This window comes from Simochromis diagramma, unplaced genomic scaffold (genome assembly GCF_900408965.1).
Source record: "Simochromis diagramma unplaced genomic scaffold, fSimDia1.1 OVJJ01000705.1, whole genome shotgun sequence".
Classification (NCBI taxonomy): domain Eukaryota; kingdom Metazoa; phylum Chordata; class Actinopteri; order Cichliformes; family Cichlidae; genus Simochromis; species Simochromis diagramma.
Window position 1 is genome coordinate 3,908,475 of NW_024387448.1, and position 22,433 is coordinate 3,930,907.

At 40.3% G+C, this 22,433-nt stretch overlaps 1 protein-coding gene across 2 annotated transcripts in view; it reads right to left on the bottom strand.

The window, feature by feature from the left end:
• Positions 1-22,433, bottom strand: part of LOC120722674 (kelch domain-containing protein 8B) — a 185,716-nt gene that overhangs the window by 83,426 nt on the left and 79,857 nt on the right. Inside the window, exons 2-3 of one of the 2 annotated variants that reach the window (XM_040013761.1) lie at positions 21,271-21,605; positions 20,210-21,112 (exon numbers count right to left, since the gene is read on the bottom strand). In XM_040013761.1, coding sequence (XP_039869695.1) covers positions 20,210-20,600 — 391 coding nt within the window. In that variant the 5' untranslated portion in view covers positions 20,601-21,112; positions 21,271-21,605. Of the gene's footprint in view, positions 1-20,209; positions 21,606-22,433 lie in introns of both variants that reach the window. The other variant, XM_040013760.1, reaches the window with a different exon arrangement.

Genomic DNA, 22,433 nt, shown 5'->3' on the forward strand with positions numbered 1-22,433 from the left:
CAGCAGGGCTCCAGGCTTCCCCCAGTAAAGAGCTTTTGCTGAGAGGATGAGGCTATGCCACTAGAGTCTACAGTAAATTGAGAGAGAGTCATGAGACACTGGTCTCCCAGGATAAGTAATCCAGGCTCCAACTTTGAAGAGTCAGCACCTCTGTTTTTGGCCAAAGTGCCTCAAGTCCAGACTTATTGCTGCGATTGGTCAGAGCGGTGCAGGGAGTATAATCTGTGTGCTCACTGCGAAGGCTTATTTTCAGCAACCTCAGATACTTTCAAATATCATCGGTGTGTAATTTTGCACTTTTTCATGAGTTAATTCCTCCTGACTCTTTCTGCCAGATCGACTTGTGGTCCTCTGCTCTCATCTACCTCTACTTTAAGGCTGTTGCAAGTCTTTTGTCGGCAGATGAATCTTTGAGATGTTTTGTAGTGAGTAAGTGTAGGTGGAGACTGTACTGTAATAGCAGTACTCATACTGATAAGAGCGAGGGTGGCTTTTCAGTTGTGAAAAAGCTAGTCGTAGTAGCTTTTTTAACATTACAGACATTTGCAGTCAAACTGTCAGGCTGAGAGTAAAGATCTTCAAACCCTACCAGGTAAAGTGACAGAAATGCACCAACAGTTCCAGCCTGTCCTGAATATCATTCTTGCAGCTTCAGAGTTTCGACAGTAACCAGCAGCAAATGATCTAAGCAGATCCCGGTGACTTAAAGTCATCGCTGCTCTCTGTCACCCTGTGAAGCTTCACTCCTCACTCACCCAAACACAGCAAAGCACCGTCCTGTGCCAGGAGAGCTAGAAGTTGCTGGGGAGCACTAGGGCATTGGGCATTTTATATTTATCTTATGCCTAACAAATCATTGGGCTAGGTTACCTCTAATTAATGATAACTTCTACACGTGACCAATTTATGCTTTCAATTTGTCAGAAAAAAACTGGTAACTCCAAACTGCATTTAAGAGGATCCACAAGGCCCAAAATCCCAATCCTTTAATCAAAAGCAACCAGGAGTCAAGCATGGAAAGGCAGGGAGAGCTCAACGATCCTGAAACTGTTCAAACAACCGTACATGAGACAATGAAAATGAAAACTAGGAAACAAAACACAAGGGACACGAAGATCTCTAAGAAAGTTTGAACAAACAAGGAGATGTGAAAGGGAACCAAAGGAAACTGGGGAGTACAATTGTTCACAGGTGAGCGATTAGCTGATCGTGAACTGGTGAGGCAAATTAAACACAGAGTGATCCGGGCAAGGAGGGAAAACTAACAAGGTGAGAGAGTAAAACTGACAGGAATACACAAGAACCACACAAAAGAAAACTGCAAATTACCCTGTGCCTATAAGGATACGCACACAAGCCTCATTCCAATATATAGGAAAGATTTTTTCTTAATGAAGCTTGCTGCTGAGCTGCCATGATGGAATGGAAGCAAAAAACACGTGAAGATAACAATCAGGGAGGGAATTTCTTTCAGCTGCTTGGTTCTCATAATAACCGATATAGTGCCGGCTGGCACATGAATATGCAGAAACTCCTGTTTGTGCCCTCCAGCAGAACATCTCCACTTCAGCTCAGCCGGGGCTACGTTATCAGAGGCTTCGATCATCAGAGACTGATACCTAGAATAGAAACCACAGTGCTCAGCACGATGAGTTGGGAGCGTTACTAAGGTACATGGGAAGAAAACTTTGTTCCAAGCATTATTTTTTTAAAGTGTAAAACTGAAAGGAAAGAACAAAACTGAGCATGCTTGCCATGTCTCCACAGACAAATGTCACTTTGATGTCATTATCTCAAGCTTCTCTGCTTCCATGAATATAAGCCTCTCAGGGGGGTAAATCCCTTCAAACGATATTTTTTTAAAGCTGCATAACATATTTGCAAAGACATGCAAAAAGAACGGCTCATATCTAGGTCAATAATGTTAAAATATGTGATGTGGACGAGTTGCTAAGACTTGCATTCAACAAGCACCTAAAGCCTGAATAATGTTATTCTTTGTTCTTTACTGTGAGGCAGAGCGTAAAGGGACCGTTTCGGCATTTCCAGCTTAGAATCAGGTCTGAGTTCAGGTTCAACGCTTTAAAGTAACCATTAAAAATATAGAAAGGACTAAAGAAGTGAATTATATGAATAGAGGTCCTTACAAAGACAGTTGTATAATATATGCATTCAATTAACAGAAATATCTAATTAGACAATCATATAGCAACAACTCAACTGCCTTTAAGCATGAATATGTGGCAGAGACAACCAGCTGAACTTCAAATGAAGCAAAACGGAGAAGGATGTGGGTTTTACTGACATTGAATATGGTGTGGTTCATGGTGCCAGTCTGAGTATTTCAGAAACTGCTGATCTGCTGGGATTTTCTCACTAAATCATCTCTAGAGATTACAGAGAAAACGAGAAAATATCCAGTGAGCGGCAGTGCTCTGGGTGAAAAAGCTTTGTTGATGCCAGAGGTCAGAGAAGAGCAGCCAAACTGCTTCAAACTGAGAGGAAGGCAACAGTAACTGAAATAACCACTTTTTCTACAACCAAGGTATGCAGAAGAGTATCTCTGAATGCACAACACATCAAACATTTAAGCTACACTGGAAGACCACAGAAGACAACACTCCTGTTAGCTGAGAACAGGAAACTGTGGCAAAAATTCACAAGCTCCCCATACCTGGCAATAGAAGGTTGGGAAGACATGGCTTGATTTGATGAGTCTCAGTTTCTGCCACACAATGTGGATGGTAGGGTCAGAATTTGATGTAAACAACATGAAAGCAGGTCTCATATCAATAGTTCAGGCTGCTGATGGGTTAATGGTGTGGAGAGTAGCAAACTTTAGGCCACTTAGTAGCAACTGAGCATCATTTAAACACCACAGCCTGCCTGAGTATTGTTGCTGACCATCTCCATCCCTTTATCACCCCAGTGCACCCTTCAACTCATTTCATTTCACTTCACTTCCCTTTACCTCACTTCACTTCACTTCTCTTCACTTGATGCGTATAAAGGATCCACGGTCCTGTTGTTTTGAGTTGGGCAAATTGCACTGAGATGGAGACACAAGCCACCCACGGATTCCAACATATAAGTCGCCCAGTATGCATCCAGAGTTAACAACGGCAGTTTCTTAAAAACTGTACCAATAGCACTAGAGACATTTTAGCATTAGCTTCAGGATGTCTATGTACCACAGTGAGTCTCTTGGAACTCTTGAGGGAGGAAAAAGGGATGCACATGGACATTGATTCAGTGTCCTCTGTTCATACTCTCTCAGTCACACCACTGCCGACTGATGTATGTGCAGACTACTGCACCATGGCATTTCCCTGTCACATCGGTGTCTGTGTCGAGCCAAATATGAGGATTGAATGCTGATTTCAGGGGAGGATGCAAGAATTCCGAAAGCTTAGCAAATTTGGCCAAATAAAATCCATCTTATCAGAATCGGAATATTTCATTAATCCCCAAGGAAACTGTGTACTGAAATAGGCATGCCAGTTGATGCATGTGCACTAAATCATTATTTAGTTATTTCTAATCAACTGAACATTTGCCAAAATCACAGCAGGTAAAAGGATACGACTATGTATTTTACATCGCAGTCTCCATGTTTCTACACTTTAGCACCATGATCAGAGGGATCTTTAGTCCTAATCAGCTTATTAAAATATGTTCTAATAACATTATCTCTATAACTGTCTGTTTTACAATTCCATGAATCTTTCCATAGAAATAGAGACTCAGGTGAATACTGAATCTTGACCGATGCTGAAAATACATGAAGGCTGAAGGCAACAGAAGGAGGCCCCATTTAAAATCCATTTTAAGAAAAAGATCAGAATGCACTCCATCTTAGATAACACACTCCGACACATCCACGAGAAACAAAAGCACTCGAGCACACAAATCCAAAAACAATCATCATTCTGCTGCTTCTTGTAGGACACTGTGCCACGTCACAAAGGTCAGATCATCTCAAACTGGTTTCTCGAGCAGTTCAGTGAACAACAAGTTCACTGTACTCCAATGAATCCAACAGAGCACCTTTGGGATGTGGCTGAATGAGACAATTGCATTGACAAATCTGCACCAGCTGTGCGATGCTTTCATGTCAGCGTGGACCAAAATGTCAGAGGAACATTTCCAGCAACTTCATGAATCTATGCGACAAAGAATCACAGCAGTTCTGAAAACAAAACGGAGGCCAACCTGGTTCTACCAAGATGTAAATGGTAAATGGTAAATGGCCTGTATTTGTATAGCGCTTTACTAGTCCCTAAGGACCCCCAAAGCGCTTTACACATTCAGTCATCCACCCATTCACGCACACATTCACACACTGGTGATGGCAAGCTACATTGTAGCCACAGCCACCCTGGGGCGCACTGATGTACCTAATAGAATGTCTGGTTAGTGTATATACTCAAGTGTGTTTTTAACATGCTTGAAGATTTTGAAACCGTATCATGTTCTTAATACATAAAACATTGAAAAAAAATTTTTTTCTCAAAAGTCCCAAAGTTAGATAAAGAGAACTCAATTACAAAAACGAGACGAACATTAGACTTTATTAACTTCATTTATTTATTCATTTGGTTTACATATCTGTGAGTGGCAAGATTATGTGATCCTTTGCTCTCAGTATCTGGTGTGACCCCTTCAAACCTGGTGTTTGTTTAAAGTTGGAAGAATTTTCATTACGTTATTCAGACTAGCTTGGGCTCTAGGATGTTGGTGGGTTTTCTCACATTAACTGTTCACTGTTCATTAAGGTCAAGACTTTGACCTTCCAAAATAGGAAGTTCTTTTTTAAAGCTATTCTTTGGTATGGTGTATTTGTGTCATTGTCTTGCTGCATGACCTGCTTTTGTTTGAGATTCTGTTCACAGAGAGAAGTCCTGACACTTTTCTTTAGATGCTCACTGTGGGATATGTCCCTGAGCTGATACAGTATATACTCCATAAATAAAATATTAATAAAAATAAAGCAAACAATTGATGTGCCATCCATGTAGAAGAGCCCTACTAAAAGAGGAGCTTTTTAACAGTACTTGCTTGTTGAGTGATCTTTTTTTGATCGATGGCTCCTGTGGAGCGTTACAATGCTGTTTTAGATTTTCTCCATTGTGCACAGTCTGATTGTTGATTGGTAGTTTCTAGACCAGTGATAATTCTGTAACCCTTTTTAGCATAACAGGCATCAGCAATTTTTTGTTTTCTGAACTCTTCAGAGTCATGCCATTACACACCTGCTCATTTAAAGCTAAAATCTGAAAGGTTCCTGTGCATCTGTGTGTATATTTGTGTATCTTTTTGTGATCTGCAGGTCAGTCATGAGCAGCAGAGCTTCAGGGAATCAGATCAAAGAGCCGTAACATGCCTCAATGTATATTTCTAATTTGTTATGTTCTTTTTATGAAAACTCCCAAATTTATAGAGTCTGTGTATAATAAATCTGGTATATGAATAAAATTTCAACTTCTTGTGCAACATGAGCTTATCACCCCTTGTACATGCTAGCTTTTGTCTACATGTACAGCTTTGATCATCTGTTTAATTATCCTTGACTTTTCCTGCTGTGCCAATTAAAAGCCTTCATAGAGTAATTTGGGGCTTAAAGATGTAAGAAATAAAGATTACCATGGATTTGGCTCTGCGATAGTTTTCTAGGGGTTGATCAGTACCAAAGCTGTCCTTGTGAACCAGAACTGAAGTGGTAAGTCGGGACTGTGTGCTTGTTGTTTGATCAGGTATGAATGCAAATAGCTTGTTAACATAAGCAGACAACACAGAAACAGATCATGGAAGCAGTGTGACGAGCGCATTTTTCACAATAAGGAATAATTAAATAAAAACCAAAAAGAACCCGATGGTCCCTCATCTTAATGGCTCTCAGTGGGTTTCGTATTAATTTTGACTCATTAATATGGATGTTGCTTACCAGCTACCATCACAGGTTGCATGATCAAAGCAAATTAGATTCCAATTTTAATTAACTGCTTTAATTTATTTTCTTCGATCAGGCTCCATTTGGTCACTGCAGATAGATTTTAATCATTTTCTTGGTTTTCCCTTCTCAGAATGAGGGAACAACTGTGTTAGGTTTTTACTCCACTGTGTCTGACTGCCAGTCCATATTACGGTCTACTGGAATACAATTTTAAAGATAACAGGCATTTAATTCAATAGTCTTGGTAAAAATCCCAGAAGAATTAATGTAGCTCTTTGATTTTGATTCAAAACCCTGAATAAGAACCTGACTTTTTTTGATAAATGGATCTTATGCACAAATTCAATACGGTAATCTGCAATCTCTCATCTGCCTGCTTTCTGGGTGTTCAGCCACTGGTATATTCTTTACATCACGTCCATTTCCCCATGCTGTCAAGCTCATTACTGACATTATTACTCTGATCCAATAATTTTCTTGCTTGCCTTCTGCAAGTTAATTTGACTCCATTCTACATACATTAAGTCTCAATGCTCTTCTGTCATTCTGTTTTTCAGACTCATTTACTCAGTCGCCCGCCTCCACATCTCTGCCACCTCCCTGGTCACTCAGAGCCCCATCCAATGAGGGTCCTGCCCAAACTCATATCACCTCCAGGTTTTCTGGTCTGCTGTGACGAGTCACTGGAGTCTATTCTGCATCGACAAATCAGAGATGAAAATCATGAACATTATGACATTTAAATATTGCAAATGCATCCATCCATTTTCTTCACTACCACACAGCTGCTGTTGAATTATTCCACACCTAAGTTATCTATTTTCTATATTAACCCCTTTTTTCACACTAGTTCAAAAACCTTTTAAAAAAAGATATGATTTAACAACACTGTAGATTTGATAAACATCAACTTGTTCCCTAATTACGACATGCAAAATCTCTCACTTCTCATTCTCTCAGTGCACATGAGCAGCGGTCTATCCGTAGCCTGCAGCTACACCACACAGCTGTTCCAGCTTCACCACACGGCATCCAATACTGCTGATGGGCAGTGTTCAGTTATTACAGACTGTTAAGAACTTGTTAGACAAATTTGCACAGCCACTACCTGAGTTTGCTAAACTTACACAGAACCTGCTGAGGAAATCTTTCTGTGTCCTCTAGCACTCCTTCAGTGTGTTAACAAAGAGACGTGGAGACAAACTGAGTGTGCATCAGTGATGAACTGGAAGCTCTCTCAGCCATGGGCAGACTTTTACCCTCCTCCTCCAGGGAAATTTGTTATTTTAATGGGTACATCTATATCTCAAGATATTTGCTTTGATCTTCTCTTTGATGTTGCTTAGAAACGTACTACGAACAACTATATTAGCATGTGAAACACTCATAATAAGAAGAATCAGATGTGGCACAACACAGAGGTCAACTAACCTACACCTTATCACCTTATCAATTCATCCATGTGACTGAAAAAGCATATGATCACAACTTATAATACATAATACACAATATCAAAGCAACCCAGCTTGTAGTGAAATGAAGCAGACTGGGAAGCTCTACAAGCCCAAAATCCAGGACATCACAGTTTTGCAAATTCCACAGCTTTTAGCTAAAGCTTGCTTTTGATGAATAACCTAAGTCTGGAGCACAAAGGAAGAAAAAGGCATACTTATTTAATTCAATTCTAAGAATTGGAGGCGACTTCTGTGGTGCATTAATCAGGCAAATTTGGATAAGAACCATATACATACATTGCAGTATTTTTTCTCTAGAGAGAGAGGAGACTTTCTTGGGATTTTGTTTTTAACTGACTTCACATCTCTTTTTTCCTCAAAGACTGCTCTCACGCAGCACTTTGAAGCTGTGACAGCGTGCCTTTATCTTCTTCCTTATAGAAACACACTTTATATCAATCAGGAGCTTGACAATCCTGCGGAAACAGTCATTTTTCAGTCAGGCGGATTCCAGGCCCGCTGACAGATAGGCAGTGGATGTTGACTGAGAGGAGGGCAACGGTCATTAATCACAGACTGAGGAGAAGAGGGAAATTATACTCATCACTGGAGTATGCCACTTTTGAGTCATGCTCCTGCTGCGATTAAAAAAAAAAAGAAAGAAGCTCTGCTGTACAGAGGACTGAAAGCGAGATATTTTAATAATAACAATAGAGGGCTGCAGGAAAGTAACGTAAGGAGGGGAGCTCAGAACCAACAAAAGTTGGGGTATGGGAAATCTCTTACATTCATTTTTGGGATTAGGGATGAAAAGAAGGAAAGATAAGACTGTAGGTTCAAGGAAGGAAAACACACACAGACATGCAGTGTTCACTTCATTGAAAGCAGCAAAGGGTGCTGAAATGAAGCACCCAGACAAACATGCCCTCTCTTTCTCTGAAATGCACGCACTATCTGTTGCTAACTTAGAAACACAGAAAATGCACATATGCCCTCTGTCTATGGCACAAACAGGCATTTACAAATAATCTGCCTGCTCCCTTTGATTGGTCTAAAAACAAACACGGCAGTCACACACTTGTTGCTTAGCAACAGCAATGCTCGGCTGATCAGTCGACTCGGAAACGCAGAGTGAATCAAGAGGTAGAAAACAGCTAGGGGGCGACACATGAGAGAGGGGGGGGGACAAGTGCTGAGAGGACATGAAAAGAGAGTGGAGGATACAAAAGGACATCAAAAGACAGAAAAGCACATGAAAGGATGTGTCCAGAAAGGAGGAGAGAGGATTAGATAAAAGGAGGAGAGGACCAAATTCAAGGAGAAGGGAGAGGAAAGGAGAAGAGAGGAGGCCAAAAAAAGAGAGGGCATGAAAAGGAGAAAGAAGCGGAAATGAAATTAGGAAAGGACACAAAAAGATTTGTAAAGGGAGGAAAGGATGTGGGGCTGTGCAGCAGTCCAAGACATGTCAATCATCAGACCACCATCTGAAAGACACACACACACACACAGCCCGAACATCAGAAGGCATCAGCTGAGAGTATCTGGAAGTTGCCTTGAACCACTTCCCAACACATGTTCAACACTCACTGAACTGCTTGTTGGTCTCTCTCACTCTCTTTCAGAGGCTGTCCAAGTCCAAGAAAAGATCACAGTTGTATTTATCAATCCAGCAATACTTCATGATCTACACTGAATGTGAACTCCAGTCCAGCCAAGAAAGGCCAGTTTAGTACCTCCTCATCATTACTGGTGTTTTCTGCCTTGCTACATGCAGTGATGGACGCACAGCCAATCTGTTGGAGCCAGAATTCTGGCTGGGTTGTAGGGGATCAGACACTTATTTCACTCTACGCCACGCCAATCAATTTATAGCTTCATGTAATGTGTATCTGACTAATACAAGTAAATAAGCTAAACCCTTCCTCACATGTAAACTCGGCTGTTTAACACCTGCTGTTGTGACCAGGCCACAGGCTTGACAAGCATTTAAATGTTTCAGGTAAATTGTTTCCAAAAGACAAATTAGTCTTAGCTGGGTCATCCAGGAATATTAGCAATCAACATTTCATTATCTCTTTACAAGGACAACACAACCCCTTTAAGCAGCCAGCCTTGGGGATGAAATGTTTTTTTGTGTTAGCCCCTCTATTTAGCCCCGCTAAATAAAAGACTAGTCTCAGTGGAGCATTTAGAAGTACAATGAGCTGACTCTCTGCTCATGGCACTTTGTATTTTGGCTCTACAATGGGCCTGAAGGAAAGCCTAGCTGCTTGTTGTTATCTACCATTCCTGCTGTAATGTGTGTTCATCTGTTTCTCTTGATATTAAGTCAACTTCTATAATAAATGTATATATACAACATTTTCAAACTCTTGACGTGCCTCTCTTAAACACTTATTTCTACAATAAATACATTTTTAAAAGATTCGTATTGTCACATGCAAAATGCCTTTAAGATCAAAGAGTGACATATTTAACCTTAAAACTCTTTAATGAGAACTTAAACTGGTCTTTCTGCTGAGTCAGAGAGCAGATAATCTCAGACAGTAGAATAATCCCAAGATCACGGCATAGTAAACAGTACGCCCTGAATCTGTGTCTTCATGCACACATTCATGCAATCATATTAGCTCTGACAGCTTGACAGGACCAGTAGGAGGAGGTAAACACTGTAGGCACTTGGAGTGTGGGAGTTCTGCTGGATCAGTGCTGGAACGTTCATGTCATGTAGATGTGATGCGTTTGGTTAGAGTTAAGCTTAGGAGCCCTAATCTCCATCTTTCTAGTGCTCCTGTTTCATGTTTCATGATCTCTCCCACAATGATAAACATGCCAAAACACAAGTAAGAGCTGAAAAGTGTCAGCAGCAGCAGTGCTGCTCATATAAAAGAATGCTGTGTGCGGCCTTTTGCATGCCCTGTTAGTCTATCAATAAACAATCTGCTGCTGCTGCTTTTGTACTGAGCAGCATTGAACCAGAAATGATACTGAACTCTCTGGAATGTAATAAATAGCTGTGTTTTATTAGAAATTTCAGATGGATTTGTTCTTTCAGATGAAATTCACAATTTATACCATATTATCTATGCTTTATTTAAAATATATGAGAAAAATAAGTTCAACAGAATTTGTAAGATATAAATTTATAATTTCTGGTCTAATTTCACATCAGAATGTGTTGTACTTGTGCTGTACATGAGCACTCTATACTACACCCATATTCTACGCATAAATTTGATCTATCTAACATTCACTCTCCAATGAACACACCAGGAGTAACTTAGGGTTCAGTATCTTACCCAAGAATACTTTGGCATGCAAAGTAGAACCAGCAACCTCTCGATTGACAGGCACCCTCCTTTACCTCCTGAGCCAGAACCACTCCGAGGATGTGGTCCATAACACTAACACAGAGAGACAGACAACCATTCATGCTCACATCAATTTAGAATCACCGATCAACCTAACATGCATTTCTTAGGACAGCAGGAGTACCCTGAGAAAACCCATAAGGTGAACATGAAAGCTCCACACATAAGTGTCTTGCTGTGAGGCATCACTGCAACGCTCTATCGCCCTGTCCTGCAAACAGTAAAAAGAAAAACAGAGCCTTGATATGAGTTAATGCTGTGAAAGGGTTTATTTAACCCAAACTCTGATGTGAAAAATTTCCCAAATATCACACAAATTTCTTACATTTTCCCAAATCTAACCAAAGAAGCATTTGCAACAAAAGTAACAGAAAACATATGAAAGCCTAACATAGCAAATGAACAAACTAAATCTAACACTGAACAAAGTGCAAAAATAATGGCAAAAATCTATTCATATGACGCCGTCAATAAAGGTCTACAGAAAAGAACAAAAAAGGCTTTTTAGAATTTTAGAGCCTTCAGTGAGGTTAATACATGTTTTTGACAATGTAGCTTTTACACATTTCACTGTGAGACTAGATTCTTACTGCATTCATGGCTGTGTGAGGAGGTAAACGTGTGTCCCTTGGTGCTACTTCCCAGCTGTAGCCAGAACATTGTAGCTTGGATACTAACCTTCATCGCCTTACGGTTATTATTTAAATGAAGTAAGAAAATTTAAAGACCACTGCCTCTCATCACTCTAGACTTCCATCAGGCTCACCTCATATCTCATTTAAATTCTGCATCCCTGAAAGAAAGATCCTACAACAGTTTCACAACAAAAGTTTGCCTCAAAATGTGAATTCTGCCTGTTATGGTATCAGTAGCACTTTAAGAATTCGTACAGGGAACTGCATAGTTTAGAGTATATCACAGTACCAACCAGAATACAGCAGCCAGGGTGCTACACATGCAGGAGTATGCACATATACACAGCATTTGTATTCAGTGTTTGTCATTTGTAACACAAATGACAAACAGCTACAGCTGAGCAATGAATCAAAAATGAATCAAAACCAACATTAGACATTGCTTTTATTTTCATTTCACAAAAAGACGAGAGTGATGGTGAAATGCAACTGAGACAACTGCAATTTGCTGCTAACACAGCTCGGTACACATCTGCACAGACAGCATGCTAATGTGAAACTAGCGAAAGACCCAGAATGACATTATGGGTGAATGCATGTGGACTCCACCCCAGCAGCCAGAACCTCATATCCAACAGGTAACAAAAGCAATGACTCCGTCATGGTCCTGGCTCTGGGGATGCAGCGCTTATGTGTTCTGGTTTATGAATATTCTTTGATTTTTTTCATGGTGTAGTCATTTGTATTTCAAGTTTTCCTAGTTACTATCTGCTTATATTTTGTAGTTTCTAATCTTTAAGTTTTGTTACTTTGCCTCTTCTCTATTCCACATTTCATGTCTAGTCTCCCTTGTCTTCATGTTCGTTTTGTGTGTCTGTTTTCTCGTTCCTTTCTGTTTGTTCCCATGTCGGTTTCTTCCCCGGTCCCTGTGTCAAGTCCACGTCTTAGAGTTTGTCTCCTGTTTCATGTTTTATTTTGATAGTCCCTTGTCCTGTGTTCAAAGTGTTCAAATTGTGTCTTATTAGTTCCAGCTGTGTTTCCCTCCTGTTTCCCATCCCCTCGTTATCCTTGGCTTATTTAGTCCTCTGTCTTCGTCTGCCTGTTGTTGGATGGTCTGCTCATCTCCTTTCGTGTTTCATGTTCCAGGTTATGTCTTGTCGTTCCACGTACTTAGTGTTTAGTAGTTTTCACTAACTAACAGTAAAGAGAAAATAATGTAATGTATAATAGCTACTTTTTTGTGTAACTGTCCAACAGAGGTTTTAACAACCAAAGTAATAACACTAATCTGTGACCTCACTTGGAGCAAATCATTATCCTAATAGACACACCAACTTAGTCCTAAGCTTTTTCAGTGTCAAGATTTACCTGTGGTGCTATTTATTATCCCTTTTTCTACTAGTAAAAACCCACCCTATGGTTTTTGCCAGGCCTGCATCAGACTACAGTTAGAGTTGAGAAGACAACAACAAAAAGTAACTTCCAGGAAAAGATGAAATGTCAACAGCCCCATCCTACATGTTTACAGCCCATTTCATCGGCAGCTATATTCGTTGATTCCTTTACATATGCTTTCTCTTTTTGTAACTGTTGATCAGCCTCTAAATAATAAGCCTAAATAGCTTAATTACTACTGAACTAATAGTAAACGTGATTTGCACAGTGTTTAAAACTACACATTTACACAGTCAATTAAAGAGGAAAGAGCACTACTTTTGACATTTTGCTACAGGTCAGAGATAGTCTAAAGAGGTCGGAAAGAAAATCATCTGGACTTCTTTAAGTTCCTTGAAGATGTTTCATCTGAGAAGCTTCTTCAGTTCTAAGAGCAAATGGTGGAGAGTCCCAGATTTTTAAGCCCTATGGGAGTATCCCCAAGAGGGTCATGGACCCCCTTTTGATCCTCTACCTAATCATACAAGCCAAGGTGTCATTACGGGTGTAGGTCACAATCAGCCAAGGTTTCGAGTGAACCCACTGTGAAACCTAGCCCCACCCTATCATGTGATTTACTGAGGTCAAAAGGCCCAGGATGTGAGTGGGCGTTTAGGTGTCTGGGAAGGGATCTCAAAACTGGATTATAGATGGCAGGCAGTTGGTGTCGTAAGCCCCCGCCTCTGTTCAAAGATGGTTGTTCACAGTCTTCTTTCAAACCATCTGTCTTCTCTGTCCAAAATGTGAACACTGGCGTCCTCTTTGTCCTTTAGGTGCAGATGGACAGCCGAGTCTTGTCCAGTCGAGGTGGCTCTTCTATGTTGTGCCATGAGTTTATGAATAGGGGGTACACTCCCATAAGGCTTAAAGTCTGGGACTCTCCACCAGTTGCTCTTAGAACTGAAAAAGCTTCTCGGATGAGAGGTCAAACGTCTGCAAGGAACTTAAAGAAGTCCAGACGCTTTCCAATCTCTTTAGACTACGATGGCCTGAATGACTGAGAACCTTCACAGAGATACAGATCAGAGAGTTTGACCCTCACATGAATATCAGTAACTGTGAGCATAGAAATTGAGATGGAAAAAAAACTGAAAAGGCATGGTAAGACTTTACCTCGTAAAAATAAACGACACCCGCTGTTTGCAGTGACTACTTGTGGACTTTTATTTTGGTTTTGGTTCTTTGGATATAAATTCAAATCTTTCAAAAGATTCCCCTCTCCCTGCCAGTCATGCTCATTTTTCTCCTTCAGTTAATGGCAAAGATAGCAATGAAAACTTGGCAGTTGTTAAACCTTCTGATGACCGTATGTGTCACATGCACATGAACATGCAAACATTCACTTTGCGTGTGTAAAAAGGGCGGACGCTCATAAACTGGCCTCAATCCCACAGTTTCTATATACAAATACAGAGAAAAAGAAACGTCACTTTATATTTGAAGAAAATAATTTAATTAATCACTATATAGATGTTACGAATCTTGGTACGCTTGGTAATTTTCAAGAAAATTAAAGAAGTCCAGACGCTTTTCTTTCCAAGCTCCTTAGACTATGATGACCTGGATGACTGAGAGCCTTCACAGACACGCTTGGTAAAGTTCATCAAGATTGAAGCTGTCGTCTTAGAGGAGTTTGGGAACAAACACAAAGACATGAATACACTACGCTGCTATCATGATGGGCGATAGAACGATAACGATATGTATCGCGATATAACTTTTACTCGATAGAGAAATTAAACTATCGCGATAGACTTCGCCGCTCTTGTCCTCTTAAAAAAAAAAAAAAAAAAGGTCAGCCAATCCAAATTAAGTAGCGCAGAGCCGAACCAATCACAGCCGCAGCGTCACGTCGCGTGACTTGTTACGTACAGCACAAGTGCCAAGCCGCACGTGTGTTTGTTTGGGAAGCAGCCAGCGGGTAATGGAGCCAGCGCGTAATGGAGGAAATGAGTGTGCCGACTAGAAAAATCAACCGAGCGTGACCGAGGAGAAAACAGATGATGGTTCCAACGCCGGAGAGATTGTCGAACGGAAGAGCCATAGAAGTTCCGTAGTGTGAAGGTATTTCAGCTATTTCAAGTCTGACAAAAAACAGAGTAGCGTGCACTGTAAATTGTGCCGAAAGCAAGTCTGGAAATACAATAAACTGGTGCATGCGTCACACTGCGCCACGTTATTGTTTCGGTGAAATGAATTTCTACAATACTGTTACTGTTAATTCTACTCTCTGCAGTGTTTAAATGCTTACATATACACACAGTTACTGTCCGTCCACACATACGACTCGGTTCTGCTTCTATGCCCCAGCTTTGTTTACTTTTTCCCACCGAGGCTTCTAGACTTCTGATTGGCCAACATTTCTGCACGGTTAGGAATCTAGCGCCACCTGCTGCTTTGGCATGTTCATAGCAGCGTTTTCCTTCATTTCTGCCTTTACGTGTGGACGGGATTATTTTTTAAAACGAAAACGGAAAATCTCAGTTCTCAAAAATACCCGTGTACGTGTGGACGTAGCCTCAGTCTCTGACTGGAAGCGCTAATTCGTCATTCGGCTTTTGTCAGACTAAAGTAACTGTTAAAACTGTTTGAAAAGCTAAGCTATACAACAAGGAGAGATTGAGAATTTCCTTTTAGTTCTCAGTTTATTTGATATTGACAAAAGTTAGTCAGTTTTGTCTGTTCTTCTGTAAAACAAACTAAGATTTATTTTTAGAATTAATATTTTGTTTCTAAGTGGAATTGACAATTTAGTCTGTTTTTGTTTGTTCTATTTTGAAACTTAAACAATTTAGCGGCTGCCTTTTGTGTAGTTTGCAATATTTGCCTTTATTTATCTGAAAAAGTCTCATGTTCCTTAAGTACATCTACCCTGTTGAACTTATTATGGGAAATAAATATTTAAATCAAAACAAGCTGCTGATTATTTCACATTTTACTTGTGAGCAACGGCACATTTAAATCTTACAAATATAGTTATTTGGCTTATATCGTGATATATATCGTTATCGCCTGAAATGAAAAAAACATATCGTGATATGAAAAAATCTCATATCGCCCAGCTCTACATGATGGTAAGGAAAATGATAATAATGACAGAAGACTGGAAATAGTGCATGAAAAAAATGATAGAAAACTATAAGTTGCACTCCTTTGTATTTTTTCCTTCCTACTTCCTTCCACACTGCACTGCAGTTTCTCTGGAAACTACGAACCTGGAAACATGAGCATCCATGCTGTTAATGTTAAGCTTTTCTGTAATGGCACTTTTTCTCTAATGGTTAAACTGGTTTCCGCACTCAAAGCATGTTCCTGCTTGAGTTCGCTGCTGGCTGGGTAAACATAAATATTGAATTTTAACAGATCTGAAACATTGCACTAACGCAAAGAGGCTAAAGCTAAAGCTGTATCCAGAGCAGAGAGCCAGCCACAAGCCAGCAGCCTTGATAAGAGCTAAAGGATCAAAGCAGTTATGGGGAAAATTAATAAGATGGGTGAAAAAATGTATTGAATTTATAAATGTATTGGAAAATGGTGTAATATCTCAAATACCTGACATTTGTTTTGTTATATATAAATATGTTCCACTTGCTTTTGTTTGGTAAGATCAAATCTATCACACAAAGGTGGATGTACAGCAACTTTTTCAATGAATTATTGGCACCTCTTTATTTTCAGTTGTTTTAATAATGGATTGGATTTATATAGCGCTTTTCAAGGCACCCAAAGCGCTTTACAATGCCACTATTCATTCACTCTCGCATTCACACACTGGTGGAGGCAAGCTACGGTTGTAGCCACAGCTGCCCTGGGGCAGACTGACAGAAGCGAGGCTGCCATATCGCGCCATCGGCCCCTCTGGCCAACACCAGTAGGCGGTAGGTGAAATGTCTTACCCAAGTTACGAATCTTGGTACGCTGAAATGTTTTACTGAAATAAGTAACAATTTGGGGAAATTTATAAGGTTTGATTTCTTTTAATTATTATTATGAAAATAAAGATTGAGGGTTGAAGAAAAGTTGATTTTGCTTTTCATATGCTGTTAGTTGTACTTGGATAGAAAACTGGAATTGACAAAAAATCCCTATCACTACCTCCCACTGTAATCGGTGCATCTCTAGTATATTTATATATATATTTTTTTTTTTTCTCATACACCATTTAAAACCACTGGGACTAAAACTGAAAGAACAACACTAACATTGTCTTATCACAAGAATAACTTCATTTAGGCGTCACATTAACTTCACAGTATACACTACTGTAATTTTAGTCAGATCTTCTGGTGTCTTGGTAATGGGGCTTTGACATGGCTACTGATAAATCTATTAACAGACACAGTTGTTTTTCTATATTGCTTTTAATGAATGCAGCCCTATTGATATATGATATACAGTATGGTACATTATACAGCACTTTTCCCATCAGACTCATTCACAGATCACCACTTTGGATGCATCTATTCTTACTTGTGTGGAATTCAGCCTATATTATGTATTACAGTTGGTGCTTCATTTAAAAGGCAGCTTTTGTATTTCTAGCCGGTCGGGTTATTTGAAAAGTGCCCCTAGCTGACTTGATGCCCCGGAAAAAAGTTGTAAAATATGCTCTCGATTCTATACATTTTAAATGACTGCAGCTAAACTTAGCACAAAGCATAACGTCATTATCAATAGTTGATGATGCACGTAGAAAACATGGATATAAAGTAGATATATTCATTGTTTTCATGCAAGACAGAACTGTTAGTGTGTTAGAGTATGTTTAGAAAAAAAGTAACATCAGGCAGTTATTCAAAGATGCTAAAACTTCAAAACATGAAATCTCCCACACACCAAATATGTGTAGATTAAAACTAGATTATTAACAGTGTTAAGTCCTTCACCCAAGAGTTCTGCCATTCAGTTAATAGCAAAGAAATTTAGTAGAGTCCAATTCCCTCCAAACACTTTAGATAAAAAGAATCACTGATCCAAAAGCAGAATGTTTGACAGTGTTTCTAATACATCTCTCTGCACATTTCACAAAATTACTGCATCATAGCTGCACAATGTTTCATCGTAATATACCCATAATACTAAACCATGTAAAGTTTTAATAATTATTTGATAACACATTCCAAAAACAAGCTACAAGGATCAAACCGATCTGCAGTTCCCTCATCAGCAGCACCTGTGCTCTGTCTCTTGTATATTTAAAACAGTATAGGGCATATATACATGCACATCAGAGAAATATTCCCTTATTCTGTCTCTATTACCTTGAAAGGTCATATTGATTCCTCAGTTTATAAGGCCAGCGCTCAACAGAAAGCAGCCTGAGATGTAAACAAAAGAAACAGCAGGAAGAAGCACTTCAACAAGTGGATGTCTCTTTTATTCTCCTTCTGTTCTCAGTTTTTTTGCTCCGTATTGTAAAAATGTAAATCTCTCTGGACTTTTTGGCTAAAGATATGGACTCCATCTTTTCCCCTTTATTGGAAAGGAGATCAGTTCATTGTCTTGTCTTCTTTCTCCCTCAGCCTCGCTTTCTCACGACTCTCCCTTCCTCCTGCCAACATACACAAACTGACAGCCAGCACACGCCTGGGGAATGAGCATGAAGTCCAGTATGTTTATTCAGTGGAGGCAGACCGCGTGATGATTCCCTCTGCACGAGCTACGTTCGGTGACATTCTGCGTACACGAGGAAGCATGCACACAGCAGACATGAGCACAGACACCCACAACTAATCTATTGACCATTTACATAATCAGAACTTTGGGCCTGGCCACGTGCAGTATTTACAGAACCTAAACCAAAGCTAAGCACCAACATCACGACTTGTGCGAGCAGCAATCGATCTGAGCACCACTCAGCTTTAATCACAAGAGAAAAACCTCCCACTCAGGAGACACTTTAGCATCTGAAAAGCTTCTACCAAAATGAGATGCTAATTAGTTAACTTCGACACCTCGGAGAATTGAGTTTGTTTCTGCTGTGACTGTTTTAAAGCCTAACAAATACGTCAAAGCAGCTGCATACTCTTCTTCATCAGTTCTTAATGAGCCTATGTAAAGATTTTTTGGAGTCACTGAGGGAGGGCATGCAAAATCAAACACAAGCAGAGGAGTGCTCTGCAAATAGGTAAACCTGTCAAACAAAGACTGGACACGCTATCTCTATGATCTAGCTTTTTTCAGCTCTGGTGAAATGCTGACTAACTTGGCTTTGTGTATCTGCTGATACAAAGCATTGTATCAGCAGATCAGCATTGTAAAAAACAATGAGAGTAAATGAAAAATAAAAATTAATGTCATCACTTGCCTTTTGTTGCATTTTTCTCATTTCAGCTAAGTGTGGGAGTCTTTACTGTGTGCTGCTGTTATTTCTGCTCATGCTAGTTTCTCCTCTCCCTGCTCTCACTGTGAGTGCAACTCCTCACACAAAGGCAACGTGCGTGGGAAACGGAATTGACCAGCAACAAGTGAAGTGAAAGAGTAGTTATTTTGTTGATGGCAATAAATCTAACTAAAAGCCAATAAATCAAGCGCCCCAGGAAGTATTACATCACACATAATAACACAAGAGAGAAGAGCCAAGGAGAAGTGGACTGGTTTTTATATGGTGCTTTACAAAACATGCCTCATCACACAAGCACTTGTTTCTAAACCTAAATGCTTTCCATCTAAAATTCACCATCTGATAGATGCATCAGAGGGCAACTTGTGGTTCAGTACTTTGCCCAAAAGTACACCACCATGCAGACGAAAGTAACCAGGAATCAAACCACCAACCTTCTGATTAGTAGATGACCTAAAACCTGAGATACAGCCACCCAAACCCACATGCAATGTGTCATCTTTAAGCTTTTCATGTGTATCAGCTCACTAAACCCCATTTGGTGGATAAATCAAAAACACTGACCAACATACATAGAACACCTCTTTCCTGCTAGCAAACAGGAAAGCTAACATAGCTAACATGTGGCAAAAAAAGAGAAAAATACATTGAAATTAACAGACTGGCTGCCTGTCACCTTTATGCTTTCTGGGACATCCTTACTAGATGGCACATCAGTGATCATACACATGAAACAATCCAGTTATTGGATGAATGGAAGTAGTATATGGAAAGAGGTAAAACTTGAACATGTAAAATTAAAAGGATTGCCCATCCTACAAATATTTACCTGTAACCTCATCAAAGCTGCAGTAAACCAATAACAAGTACATCTTTAACTAAACTGGTTACAAATACTAAGCCATGATTGGACACTGCTCTTTGAGATCAGCAGATTTAAGTTTCAAAGTGAGAAAACTGTGACAGTGTGACAACAATATCACAAAGCAGAGCAGCGCAGGTGGATTACGCTTTCTTACCTTTCTCCACTGTGGTGACTCCCATGGATGGCTGACCCAGACTCGCCTTTGTCTCCCATTTGCCCTCATCGGGGTGGTACATTTCCACAGAGGCCAGAGGGGTCTGCTGCTGATTCATTCCCCCAAGCACCATAACCTGGCCCCCTAGCACCACAGCTGAGGCCCCCGCCCGCGCAGTAGGCAGTGGAGGCAGTTGGCTCCACGTCTGGCTCTCTACATCCAGGACTTCAACGCTGTCCAGAGGCATGCCGGTCTCACTGCAGCCCCCGAGCACATAGACCAGGCCTTCGTGGTAAACAGGCGTGCAGTAGACGCGGCACTGCGACATGGAAGGGAACTGCTCCCAGTACAGAGACTTGACAGGACTCACCGCCATCTCCTGCACAGGCATGTCTCCAGGGCCGAGAGGAGGGGACGCACCATCACACACACACACCACACCGTAGAGGAGGTAGAGAGAGAGACAAGGAGGGCAAGCAGGAGAGGGCACGCAAAGGTGGAACGCAAGAAGTAGAAACAAGCAGAGTCACAAGCTTGTTTCTGTCTGTCTGAGTGACCACCTGAACTCCTGTGTCCACAGAGAGAGCGAGGATGACATGAGAGAAAAGAAAGATGGATGGGAGGGGGTGAAGAAGACAAGGATGTAGGTCAGTGAAAAGAGTGAAGTGAACAAGGAGAAAGGAGGAAAGCAGCAACGCGAGTCACTCACTCCTCAGCCAGATGTCACGACTCGCTCTCTACTCAAATGTTCAAATGTTTTATTCATCCAGCTGTTGGTGTTTTCAAGCAGTGAAGCCATCTGCCCTTCAGTCTCCTCTATTCCTTCCTCTTCCAGCCCTCTTTTCTCCTTCACTGCTTCCTCCTGGGTGTTATTTTGGTTAAAGTTTCAGTCTCAGTATACTCCTGGGTGGGAAATGACATTTGAACAGGGGTTTCTGAGGGCCAAATATTTAATCCCACAATAATCTGAAAGTCAAGGGCTGAGGAATTTAAAAAAGAGAGGGAAAAAATGAAGCAGCGAGACGGGGCTCAAGGGGGAAGAGGGGTGAAAGGATAGTGACCTTTAATAATATCCTGACAATCCAAGAAAAAGCCTTTTTGGCGCCTTCAGTCGAGGGGCAATTATTCAGGGCTACCAGTGCCCCTCAGCTGTAGCTCTGTAGTTCTGTTTGCACCTTTGTGACAGAGCGCACAGCGAAAAAAAATCCTTGCTCATGAACCAGAGTCTTTAAACTCTACAGGACTGTAACAACTGCAAGACTTTGTCACATTTCAAGAAAGAATGTTTTCTTTTGGTTAAACAAAAATTCCAAATCCTGGTGTCGAGCGCTGAGACTTGTCATCAGACACAAAGTGTGTGCTGAGAAGCTTCCTGGTAGCTTTGGAGAGGCCCAACCTGGAAGAAAAGACAGTGCAGGATTAGACATGCACTTGGTGGTATAAATTAAAAGCTAATATGATGACAAGCTTATAATTACAATATAATTCAGTGAGACCAATGTGAGAGGGAAAATTATCAAAGTACTGCATGGCAGAATGTAATTAAAGCCCTGTTTGTGCTGGTGTAAACAGCATACAGTATGTACAAATAGACAAAATAGAGAATAACAACTATTAACAAACAGCTGGAGTAATGGTAGTATAGTAATTATATGCTACCCATGTAAAGTTGGTAAGACCTGGCTAAAGCGTGCTTCTGGTGAAAGGTTTTAATCTTTCTGTTATTATTAAAGTAAGAAGTAAAATGAAAGAGTTTTTTTTTTTATTCTCGATCCCATCACGGTCAAGTGATCATGGAAATTTTCCTACTCCAATCTGACTAAACTAAAAACAATCAATTTTTGTTTTGTTTTGCCTGTTTTTAATAGAAAATGCACAATAATTAACAACAGTACTTGGGTCAATCGTATAAATGTGCCCAATTCAGCCACGCAGACATATTCCCATCTGCAATTCCTGACAGTTTGAAGGCATTCATGAATACTATAAGAAAACCAAAGGCACAAAAGCATCTATGCATAGAAAAGAGCGAGAAGTCTATGAATAATAAAACAAAGACATAACCATATATATTATTAAACAAACAGACCACTTATAATGCTTAGAAGCAAAAATAAAAGCACATGAAAGCATGAAAGAGAGAGTAAAAGAGTGACTTAAACACTATTTTGGGCTATGACAGCATGTCTGATCATCCAGCAACCACGGTTTGGTTTAGAGAAAT